At 47.2% G+C, this 12,351-nt stretch overlaps 1 protein-coding gene across 5 annotated transcripts in view; it reads left to right on the forward strand.

Moving 5' to 3' along the window:
• Positions 1 to 12,351, forward strand: part of TRAF5 (TNF receptor associated factor 5) — a 199,353-nt gene that overhangs the window by 96,644 nt on the left and 90,358 nt on the right. For all 5 annotated transcript variants that reach the window (XM_078649729.1, XM_078649732.1, XM_078649733.1 and 2 more), the window contains one exon: positions 3,096 to 3,153. In XM_078649729.1, coding sequence (XP_078505855.1) covers positions 3,096 to 3,153 — 58 coding nt within the window. The remainder of the gene's footprint in view (positions 1 to 3,095; positions 3,154 to 12,351) is intronic.

A 12,351-nucleotide genomic window follows, 5' to 3' on the forward strand; every position in this document is an offset into this window, starting at 1 on the left:
GATGTATTGATATATGATATATTTCAGGCTGCGGCGTGGGCATCAGTGCACGTATTCTGTTCACAAAGCACTAACGCCTTGACAGCCAGGTCAAGCAGGAATGGTCCTGCAGGACTTTTTGGTCTGAGTCCACTCCACAGACCCTCCATCTGGGAAGATACTAAGGTGTGAAATCTGCAGCTAGAAGTATACGTTAGAAGAATAAGTAACTTACCTCCAGTAACACTGTTTCTTTTGGATGTTCTATCTAACCACATATTCCTCACTGCCCTTCCATCTCCCCGTTCTGTGGGGTGGCGCTTTTTAACTTCTGAAAAGGTCCCAAGTTAGTATTCAGTACATTACAAACCATGTGTCTGAGGGCATGGAAAGAGAATAGACCAAAAACTTATCACAGCGCTTAGGGGTGGTGTTGAGTCAGAACTGCATGGTGCCACCTAGTGGCACTCATAAGCACTACAATGGAGAAAAGAGTTCCGGATCCAGTCTGGAGCATGGTGAGTATTTTAAAGGGAGAGAATCTGCAGTTAGATAGAGTATCCATCAGAAAGAATGTTATTAAAGGTAAGTAACTTGTTCATTAGGTATGCTTCAGTGTTTTCTGTAGTTTTAAGAATGTTCCAACGTCCTTGACTTTTCTGGTATTTGTATTATTTAATAAGTGTTTTTTTATCCATGAGAAAAATACATTGTTGTAGAGTATGTAGAAACTGCTGCCATCTCATTTCTGTCATCCACTACTTGTATAAAGTGTTCAACATTGGTCAGTTATTTTGTCGCTGGCTTGAGGGACACTACCTTAGGGATAGGACCACTGCCTCTCTCTGGACCAGTGCTTTAAATGGGAAAAAATAAGTGCAGGTACTCTGAAAATTAGCTATGAGTGTAGCAAGTGGGTGGGGCTAAGGACAAGACATATAAGACACTTCTAGTATGTGGCCGAATACTTATATATTCTTGAGTGCGCACTCATAGAAACAAGCAGCAATGCTCCCACAAAGCATTCCAAGAATGTCCTTTAAAATACCTCCCTAGTGTCTGGATTCTTTCCCTCTTTCACTCGCTTTTCTCTCACACACACACACACACACACACACAAAAAACAGGCAAACGCCCAGACACCTCGTTCGTGTGTGTGAGCTAAAGCAACAATGTGCCTACCTTTGATGAGTACAGGTACTCTCCTTGGCAGCAGAGAAGTGCCGGTACTCAGAGCGGTAAAAATGAGAAGTGCCGGTATTCAGTACCAGTGAATACCGGCCCATTTAAAGCACTGCTCTGGACATTACAACAGGCTTTTTTACCATCTCTAAGCTGATGACACCAAAATATCTACCTCACACTCTACCCTCAAACAGATATCACTGGACAAGGTTAAAGGTTATGTTTGGAGGGTGTTAGGGGAAAGTGTGCGGAGTACAGGCCTTAGGTGCAGGCAATGCACCCAGAGCATGCTGAGCATCAAGAGAGCCCTATTGACCTGGGTCTTGAGGTCAGGTCACATCCTGTGCCTAAAGGGACTGGGCACCGTTGGGTGCTGAGTTCAGAATTCTTGCACCCTCAGGGCCTCATTTATGAGGTTTTGACATAAGGCAGCGCCGCAAGGAAACTTGCTGCGCTGCCTTACCTCAAAACAAAAGGGCAAGAATGTGCTGTATCTATGTGATACGGTTCATTTCTATCCTTTTCGCCAGTGCCGGTGCACAATGGGCTGCCATGCGCCAACGCAGGCACCCTTGCACCATGGTGCAATAGTGCCTGCGTTGCGGGGCTGATTGATTTTCTGCAGGAAGGGACACCTTCCTGCACAAAATAAATCAATTCAGGTGATTTCCTCTTTCTATATGTGCTGCAGGATGGTGTGGCGTTAGATTCTGACGTATTCCCAGGTTTACAATTTCGTGCAAACCTGGGAATGCTTCAGATTCCGTGGGTGTTACATGGGAACACCCATAGCAACACCCATGGAACGCCCCTTTCACGCAGTGTTCTCCATGAAATGAAATACCAGTATTTGTAAAGCACTCAGCCACCTCCGAAGTGGTGCCCCGGCGCTGGGGGCCCTCGGGAAGATTAGGCAAGCTATTGCCCAGAGTCACATGGTGCTGAGTTAACCTGCCGCTAGCACCGGGGACCGAACTGTGAACCCAGTAGCCCAGAGTCAGGCACCCTGGCCGCTGCGCCACACCTCTTCCACCTCTACCCATGAAAAGGGTACATATTTACAAGGCCATGAAACGCCACATAAGGTGGCTTTACGTTGCCTTGTAAATATGCCTGGGCACATTGCGTCACCGGAACATCAAAAAAGTGACATTCCGGTGCCACAAGGGGCCTCATAAATTAGGCCCACAGTTTGGGTTCCTGTGCAAATGTTAGTCTATGCTTACAGAGCCTTCTGGGTGTGGCCCAAAGTTACACCCAGTTCATTTGGGGGATTAAAGGTGTTGAGGAACCTTAGTCTTGTCATTGATGTTTACAGCTGGGATGTGATGTGATGTCACCCTGGATATCACTGATGATGTAATTGCTGATGACATCTGTGAGCAGTGTAATGGGGACATTTATGGTCGTATTCCTTACCATGACTTACACATTTCAGTGTTTTTATGTTTAAACACCATAACGTCCAGTCAGGGGAGATGTTTAAAAGAAATTCCTGTTCTTTAAAGCAACCATTATTTCCTCCTTTGCGTAAAGTACCATAACTTTATTTTCTCTTACAAAACATTTGCAGTTAATTATTTGGCTGTGGGTTTAATGATATAGTTTGGCTCCACGCTAAAGTAAGAAATGCTGTGAATAGCCTTTGACCAACCCACTTTGCCCTGAGCACCTGTGCACTACGTTGGAGCAGGGCATTTATTCTGGCCATTCTCTGTGTCCAGCTCCCATATGACCAGATCTCACTTCATACAACTTTCAGCAGCGCACAGCAGCATTTGCCTTTCACAGTGCCATGCTCCCAGTCTGTGCGCCCAGGGTATGTGTTCAACAGAGCAATATATTTTGATAAATCTAAACTTGGGCAGCTACAATACACAATTTTCTACATAAGCAAGTACATTATGTGTGTGTTTTTATTTTATTTACAGAGAACATAATGAACAGCCTACGTGTCCTTTAGATAAAGAAATTATAAGACCTCATGAGGTAAGGCAGTTATTTACTTTTGAAACTCTTTTCGCTACATATCTGTGTCATTGGCTGTTTTATGTCGCACAGGGAAGTATTTCGTTTTTGGCTGTTCCCAAGTCTATCTCATTTTAGGTCACTAACCTGTCTGTAGTTAAAGTTGAAAGTATATTTTTGTAACATACACAGATATTCCTTATCTTATAAACAGTGTTGGCTTGCATTGTCTCAACCAGAACATTGCTTTGAGCAGTTTTCCTCTCCCAAACATAGGTGAAGTGGTGTTAATGTGAAATGGGGGAAATACTTCTGTACCTAAGGTACCTTCTGGTCTTAACTTGGTGGCGAGTGTATTCCAGTGAATTATGTCTCACATTTGTATTTGTTATTACCTTTATTTATCTTTTCAACACCTATGAGACTAGTGTACAGTGTTATTAACACGTATTTGTAAGACAGTACTGCAGTGTGTCATGACAAAAGTTGGATCCCTTGATTTTTTTAACATGGTAAAAACTTCAGGGAACAGAGGTTCGGCCTCACACTCACTCTGATTCTGCCTCTGTCATGTCTTCAGGCATTCCTGACTCTTCCTGATCACTTGCGTTGGAGTCTGATGGTAAAAAAGTATTACAAAGCTCGCTCCGCGTTCACGAGATCCTCTTCTACTTTGGGATCCCTTCGACTATTTTTCATATGGGCTTCCTCTGCTAATGTCCATTCATGCACATCACTCAGCGAAGCTTCGATCACAGGAGGGCGCTTGCACATCCAAGTTATTGCCACTTTGCGTCTCTCTAATACAATCAGTAGCTGGAGGAGTTTAAATGCCATCTTGTGCCTTTTAGGTTTCCGAACATGTCCCATTAAGCAGTGCAATGTGGACTCCTCAATTCTTTTTTTTTTATATATATTTTTTATTTTAACAGTAAGACAAGAGTAGGCATTACAGATATCAGGTGGCAAACGGTAAAATGCAGAACAGGGACTGGCGGGGAAAATATACATACAGCAACCATCGTAAGGAACACATGGCCTATCGCGATTACGCACATTAGAAAAGAGAAATTAACAGTCTATTATACGATCCAAAACAATCCCACCCGCCCAACCCCGTCCTCAATGATACAGGATAATTAAAGCCAGTGTAGACACCCGGACAATAAAGGATCCGTGAAGAATAAATAGCCCACCTCTCGTAGAAAGGAAAAAGGAAGACAAGAGGGCCATAGAACAAAACAAAGGCAAAATAAAAAACCTTCCCCTAACCCCCCACCCTGCACTCCCTGCAATGGCTACGGCCTAACCCCACTAGCAGCGTGCCTGTCGCCCAAGGACTCCCCTAAAAGAAGGGAAAAAGAGAGAAAGTGGAGGAGGAGAAAGCAAACACACTCCCGGTCTCCCGTACCCCCGCCAACAGCGACCACCCCGAGACGTGATAAAGCCAACATTCAGCAAAATATACAAACCAGTCGGGGTAGTATAGTCAATAACCACCAAACTCCCGTCACAGTATAGGCACAACCCCGGCATTGCCTAAAGCTATTATATCAGATCAAAGCGATCAAGTTCAGCCCTGGCCAGTACGATCTTGCATAAGAGTCTTCTTCACTCGAGCCGCCATCATGATGGAAAAGGCAAAGCGTTTATAAAAGTTCATGTCAGTGCAGTAGGATCGAATACAGGATAAAAGTTCACGAATTGAACGAGGAAAGGTGTCCAAGAGCAGCGAGTATCTCGAACAGTCACTGAGGAACTTGTTACCACACAGAAGACCGTCTATAGATGTATTAGGTGGCAGCAGAATCGAGCAGGAGACGCTGGCGATAAGCACGGGCTGGCTTGTTGTTGATTGGGGACCGCCAAGGCTCATTAAATCCGGGATCTGCACGGGGACCTCGATTCCAGACATTCGGTGCACCGCTGGTACCACAGCTAGCTGGAAACTTAACAAAGAGTCGTCCTCCGGTTCCAGGATACCGTCCACTTTCACAATCAGTGTCCGGAACACAGCGATGGTGTGCGAATGGAGCGCCCCAATGGCGGCCATAACGGCCTGCAGCGATGGTGTGCCTTCCGTCCGCTCCATCCCCTCTCAGTAGGCGACAGAGCAGGACTTGAACCCCAGAGGCCGGCTACTCCGGGGTAACAGGCCACACAAATCTGATGTTGAACAGTGGGCGCTCCTCGTCTAGCAGAACACACCTTCGTCGTCAGCGGGGGCCCCAGCCCGACGACCCCGGGAGGGCAGCAAGGTCTTCGGGCACCGGCCCCCCACCACGGCAGCCGGTGTGACACGCTGGTGTGTCCTCGGTGTAGGTCATGCACAGGATCGTCACCAAAAATCAACAATTCACGGCACACTTCGGGAGACCGGGCTCAGTCCAGGTCTCACGGCCTATGTTGATCAATTCCAACCCGGATAGGCTAGAAATCTAGGCCCCGGCTTCCACACGTAGTTAGGCCGAGAATGGAAACACGGCGTATCTTCGTCAGTCGATGAGGTAGAAAACTCGGGATTGCACCTTTAGAAGCAGAAAAACTTAATGAACAAGGAAATCTGGTGTCAGCTCAGGATTAAAGGCAGGATATTCGAGCCGCTGGCGGAGGTCGGCGGAGCCGGGAGCTTACGCGGCCATCTTGGTTGCTAGCGTAGCTCCTCCTCGGACTCCTCAATTCTAATCACAGTGCCCCTCCACATCTTCTTCACCACCTGACCCCAAAATTGATTAACCTCAGGGTATTTCCACGCTAAATGCATAAAGTCTGCCCTCATTTCACCGCACTTAGGGCACGTATCTGGCTGGTCTGGTGCTATACGGTGTAACCTCTCTGGGGTCATATATGTGCGATGTAAGTAGTTGTAGTGTATTCATTGGAAGCGTTCATTGGATGACACGAGTGGGTGAGTGCACTTATTAGCATCCAGTTCTGATCACTTAATGGTTCAGTCAAATCCGCGTTTCATGCCGCGTGCGCTCGAGGGAGAGCCCGTTGAATCCTCATTCATTGCCCTATAAAGGAGAGAGACTAGTCTGCTCCCCGTTCTGCATTTGATCATTATATCCAGCATCAGGGTCGTTTGGGGGATGGCGGGATATAAGGGCCAAGTTACTTTGAATAAATCAGACAGTCCAGCATAATGGAGATATTGACTCGGCCCAATCCAAAGACCTCACATGCCTGTTCGTAGGAGATAAATGTCTCGGCTGGGTATTGGTCTGCCGTCTGTTCACAGCCTCCCTCCCTCCATGCTTGAAAGGACATATTTTCCCTCATACTGTGCACCGGGGCAAGTATCCATACTGGTAGCTCTCGATGGAATGGAGCATGTCATAAGACAGGCTCCACAATTTTTTGCCAGATATTCGCGGTTTGTTTGACTATATACGGCATATCCTCTGTAACCCCCGCTCCCCTCATGAGTGCTGCTGGGACATTGTCTGGCGTTACACGTCCCGTAGGTAGTCTCTCCTTCCAGTTATGTCCCTCTTCCAGCCACCGGCCCGTGTATTGTAGGTGGGTCGCACAGTAATAAAGTTCCATTCTAGGGGGCTCGAGTCCCCCCTTACCATACTGCTGGTGCAGAGTGGCCAACGGCACTCTACTACGACGGCTGGCCCAGTAAAGAGACACCAATATAGAGTTCAACTGCCTATATACCAACATGGTTACTGGGAACCAACATGTTTTGAATGATATACAGACAGCACAGTAGTACAACCATCTTAGTCACTGCCAGTCTACCCATTAAAGAGAGCAGCAGTTTTTTCCAAAAGACTACAGACTTTTATATTCCATCAACCATCCAGTACACATTGAGGCTCAATATCTGGGAATCTACATGTGCCACCTGAACACCCAGACAATGGAAATGCTCCACCTCCCATCACAATCCCAGGTCAGTTAGGCGCTCTATGGGTACAGTTGCCAGGCGGGCTAACGGGACAATCCAATATTCCGTTTATTAAGGGGCAACCCTGAGTACAAATGTATGTGTTATTTCCCAAGCAGTTCATGATGCTAACTAAATCAGTCATAACGTGCTAACATTCTTATTCTAAGCACTTGCAATGTGGATTATTCCTAGTAAATCAATCAGTGTATATCCAGGTTACATTGGTCGCAGAGAACAATAAAGACAAAGGCTTTCGTACCTAGTAAGCAACCTATGTAAAAGCACATATATTTTGCTCAAGCAGTTAAGTCTAAAAAGCATTTTAGTTCTTGTCCTGGCAATTGCTATATTGAAAAAAGGTAGGAGCTCCTATATGATACTCAGGAGGCCAAGCATCAGAATGCTTTATTCCATTTAGGTCTGGAAGTGTTGTGTGGATGAATAGGGCTTTTACAGTTATTAAAAAGCGGCTTACTGTAGAGTTGCACACCTGAGGGAAATTAAATAATGACAAAAACATCTTTTTATGTGGCCTTCATATGACCCTTCTGCTGTTTATAGATGAATAATAACAGGTACTACTATTACCCAGCCCGAAAGGATGAAGGCTAAATTCTCAAACCAAGGATTTGGTTGCTCCTCTGGTGGATCACAATAGACAAAGCACAGTACTGCTGTGTCCTTGTACTATACCTTTCCCAGGCACACAGACATCTAACACAGAACCACTACTCCTGCTCTGCGCACCACTCCACATCTTACCTGATGTAGACTAAAAGTAAGTTAAGTACATAGCAGTGGAACTTTTAAAAAGGTGACTGAGCCTGTAGTCCTCACTCCAATGGCACAGGGTAAAAATGTCCTGTTCACTACTACTGATCACTAAACTGTATGCTGCCACCACCACAATCGCGCTCCTTAACTGCCTTCACCACTATGAGGATAGCGCTTTGGGTGGTCCTCCCGATCCAACAAGACCACAATCCGTGAGACAGGCCTATGCCATGGCACACACTCATGTTTCGTGTTCGCCTATTACAAAACAAAATCTGCGTTAGGAATCCAGATACCAATACAGTTGCATTCAGGGCAGCGGAACACATCTTTTCCAAGCATATGACTTTTCCGCCCCAAAAATGTAAATATTCTTTATTAATGTGCTAATGTTATTACATTTTCGAAACATTTGTTTACCCTCTGAGTAGGCGTCTTGGCTCCAGGTTAGGAACTGCTGGTCTGGAAGATGCACAGTCTTAAAGGCATTGGAATTGGTGTATTAACATGATCGTAGCTGTGAGTAGGCCTAAACAGCACCACACCCAACCTGAAATGCTCGATTCATAGGTGTGTAAAAAAGGATCCCCAGAACCTAGCAAAAATGTGCTCAGTGGAGCACCAAAAAAGAGAATCGTTCACTGTTTGGGGTCATGGCAAGCTCTATCGGTTGCCGCCAGCTTAGTATGAGAATTAAATATGAAAGCACATTTTAGTGGTTCAGTTCTCTCTTTGACAGACCCCCTCATGTTGAGAAATGCTCTATTTAAACATCCCAACATGCCCCAACTAGATCACTGCACAGTAGCACATCTTAGACAATATTAGTCTGGAATAAGTCTGAGAATTTACATCAAGCAACACTGCACCTTATTCTGTAAACCACTCCGTCTCCACAGCCAAGTGAAGCAATATTAATATGTAATAAGGTGCACATGCCAATATTTCAACCTCAGAGGCAAAGTTTCTTTATGGCCCTTAGCAACTGAGCTCCACTGTTAAGTACCATGTCATTGATTGTGCAAACAAACAAGAAAACAGTTGCAAGTAGATGATAAACGTCCCCATGTCATGCACAACACAACATACCAATACTGACTATTTAGCTAACAGCACGTTTGTAGGAGAGTAGGGTCTGCAATCCTATGATCACCCAGATTTTTGCTTTTTGCTGCACTGGTTTACGACTTTCCCTGGCTGTGGGCCTGCTAATCAGACCCACAGCCTAGCTGTTCTCTCTATCCAAATTGTACTCAGGTACTGAATTGGCACTGGGCACTCTCCAAGTCCCTGTACCCAGGGCTGAGGTGTACCCAGAAGTCTCCCAGGGGCTGAAGCATGTATTATGCCACCCCTGGGCTGACTAACTAAACTGACACAACTGGCTGCACGACAGCTGGGGCAAGGTGGTGTACTCACCCTTTGCTTTAGATATAGTATACCTATATCTAACCCTAAAATGGACACACAGATCTCCTATCAGTCACTCCTATGGCAGGCCTTAACAATCCTGAAGGCAGAGTGCTTGGAATCGTGTGAGATGGTGCTCTGGCATGAGCTGAGCATGTCTGCGGCTTTCGGGATCCATCCCTTAGCCGTTTCCATGATATGGCATACCATATACTCTTAAGTGCATTATAATCCTCGCGGTTATATGCCAACTCTGGTATCGCTTTATCAAAACATGTCGAGTAAGGTGTCATACGAATTGGAATACTAACCCCTCGCCAATTCTGGCGACGGGGTTAGCATTCCACCCTTCTAGAGGGACACGACATGTATGTAACCCCTAACCCCGGTTAAAGTCAGACAGAGCCTTAGCATCCACAAAATGGATACTGCCACCGAGACACAAGTCTGCCCTCCTGCTGCTGGGAGTCCTCCCAGAGCAGGAGATAAGGACAAAGGGTTTCCTGCCAGGGGCGGTGCCAGCACCGTCCCAGACAGGATTTTGTGTATTGTAGGTAGGCAGGGCTTCAGAGGAAGGTGACTGCACGTGGCACCCCGGTGCTCACTGTGCATAGGCTGGCTTGAACCAGTTCCAGGGACACTCCAGACCCTGTGCTGGGGAAAAGCCCGCCAAGGAAGTGGGTGTAACCACCCCCCTCCTGGTCCCACCCCTAGGGCAGGACCTAGTCGCGTGCCAGCCCCCTTTTCCCAGATAAAGGTAGGGACTGGCCCCCTTCCAAATCAGATCATCTTTGAATCCTGAAACTACTTTCCACGAAAGGAACTCAAGACTTCTTCCTAAGATTTCTCCCTTGTGACTAAGGAGTAGTCACCCTGCATCCGCAGGCACCATCTTACGAACACTGCGGTCTGCTGCAAGTCCTTCCTCCGGAATCCGACTGCCCAGCTCGACGAGAACTGGCTTCCCTGGCACCTCTGACCTCTACCCACCTCTACAGCCCAGCTGAGAACCGTGGGTGCGACGAGACCTCGAGGGACCGGCCATCTGCAAGACTGCACGACTTCTGCACAGCAAGCCCGCCAAGTAATTTCCTGGTGAGTGCTTTGGGGTCCGAGAAGCCCCGACCCTGAGCAGCTCCAGCACCGAAGTGCAGCCTCCCAGCATCTCCACGATCTGCGTGGGGCCCTTCTGCTTTTTGCTGCTCACCGCGTTGTTTGGCTACTAGCCCGCTGGCTTGTGGCCTTCTGAACGACGCCCGACGACATCACTGCTGCTGGTCTGGTTGCTCCAGACTGGCCCTTGCTCCCTTCCCGAAGAGGAGCACCCAGGACCCTCCTGGTCCACTCAAGACGCCATTTTGAGTCCACCGCGTGGGCTTGAATTAGCCAAGGCTTGTTGCCCAATCCTGGGTAACTTCGACGCCGACAGCTTCATCCATCGTGGGACAGCTCGCCTCTCCATCCTGGTCGCCGACAACGCCTCCTGGTCCGTGAGATCTGCAGAGCCAGCGTCGCCCACCCACCTAGTCGAGGTGACTGCCATCCGGTGCCCTCCTGGTGCCCACTGACTACTGGCTAGTAGTCACGAACTTGGTCCCCTCTGCTTTCAGGTGTCATCCATCTTCCAGATCCAGGCTTGGATCAACTCGAACTATCTTCACTGGTCGCCTGCCAGCATCTTTTCTTCCAGGCTCCTGGTCCGGCAACGAGGATTCCCGACGTCTTTTGAGACATATGCAGCTGCAGCCCCTGGGCTAGGTAACTTCGGCATTTCGGTGCCCCAGCATAGCCTCACTATCCAAGGGTCAGGATCCACTGTCGTTTTCTCCCTACCAGGTCGGGTTCGCCCGTGAACACTAACTTTAGCGTTACTAGCTTCCATAGACTTTGTCCCGCATCCCGCGTGAGAGTGCACACTCTGCACCCGAGTCCCCTAGGTCTCCTAGAAGTAATCTAACAATTCTATAGTCAAGTCCTAGCGATTCCAAAGCCTACTAGTACTGTACTTACCTGCTAGTAATTTCGCATTCCACTTTTAAAGTATATGGTTTTTCGTGCCCCTCGGGCATTTGTGTATACCGTGCTAACTTCAGTATTTTCGTAAGAGTTTTGTTGTGTGCCTAGCACCCTGTCCTCATAAAGAGTACAGGGTTGTTGTGATTCTAATAAATACATTGTTTATTTTCATAACACTTGTGTGGTGTCCTTTCACTGGGTGTTCAAGGGGTAATGTGATGGTAAAACAGCTGGCTTAACACGCCCTCTAGAGTCTTAGCCTTAGACTGCTCGTATCCATGCTACTAGGATAGCTGGTCTATAAGGTTGACTTACAACCAATCATCAATAAGGGTTGTTTGGACTGATATATAGTGATCACTAGAATAGTGAACACTGCACATCAGGCCAACTTCTCACATTGGTGAGCAGCGGTTGGGATTTGAGCTTGCTGTTGTTTTACCACACATGCCCTAAGAATATCTTGTGAAAGATCACATAAGTACTAAAGGTACATATAACTTAGCTTATAATACTCTGAGTTCTACTGAACCAGCTGTTGTAGCTCCTAGGGCCTAGCACACCCTAAACTACAACTCTAGCAAGGGATCAGTAGGCAAACACATAGTGTAGGTAAGTGCACCACTTACACCTCACTAGAAAAGCATGTCTACCCAGGGAGAATCTACTGACACTCCCCTGGTCAGTGTTGACCCTCCACAGGTCACTTCAAGATATGCAGCTCTCAGTTTTCAGGAGATGAGACAAGTCTGTACCTCCAGGAAACTGAAGCAGGGGTCTAACCCCACCATTCCCTTTCTGATAGGTCTCTTAGAGACATATGATGCCAGAAAGATTTCTCAGTTACATGAGAATATGCCAGCCTTAGAGGGAACCTCTGGGGATCCAGACCTCCCCAACACTGCTACTGCAGTTGAGGAGGAGGATCAAGAGGAACTCTCTGGGGATGAGGTAGACAAAGGTCTTGAGGTAGTCAGAAGGCTAACCAGGGCCAACTTAGACTTACTTGGGCTAGGATCTGGGGGCCCCCCAGTACTAACCCGAAGTGGGCCTAACCTTGGAGTTAGGAGAGATAGATCTCTTTCTAGGGACTCCAATAGATCTCTGCACTCTAATGC

The sequence above is a fragment of the Lissotriton helveticus genome, chromosome 6 (genome assembly GCF_964261635.1).
Source record: "Lissotriton helveticus chromosome 6, aLisHel1.1, whole genome shotgun sequence".
In the NCBI taxonomy this organism is placed as follows: Eukaryota; Metazoa; Chordata; class Amphibia; order Caudata; family Salamandridae; genus Lissotriton; species Lissotriton helveticus.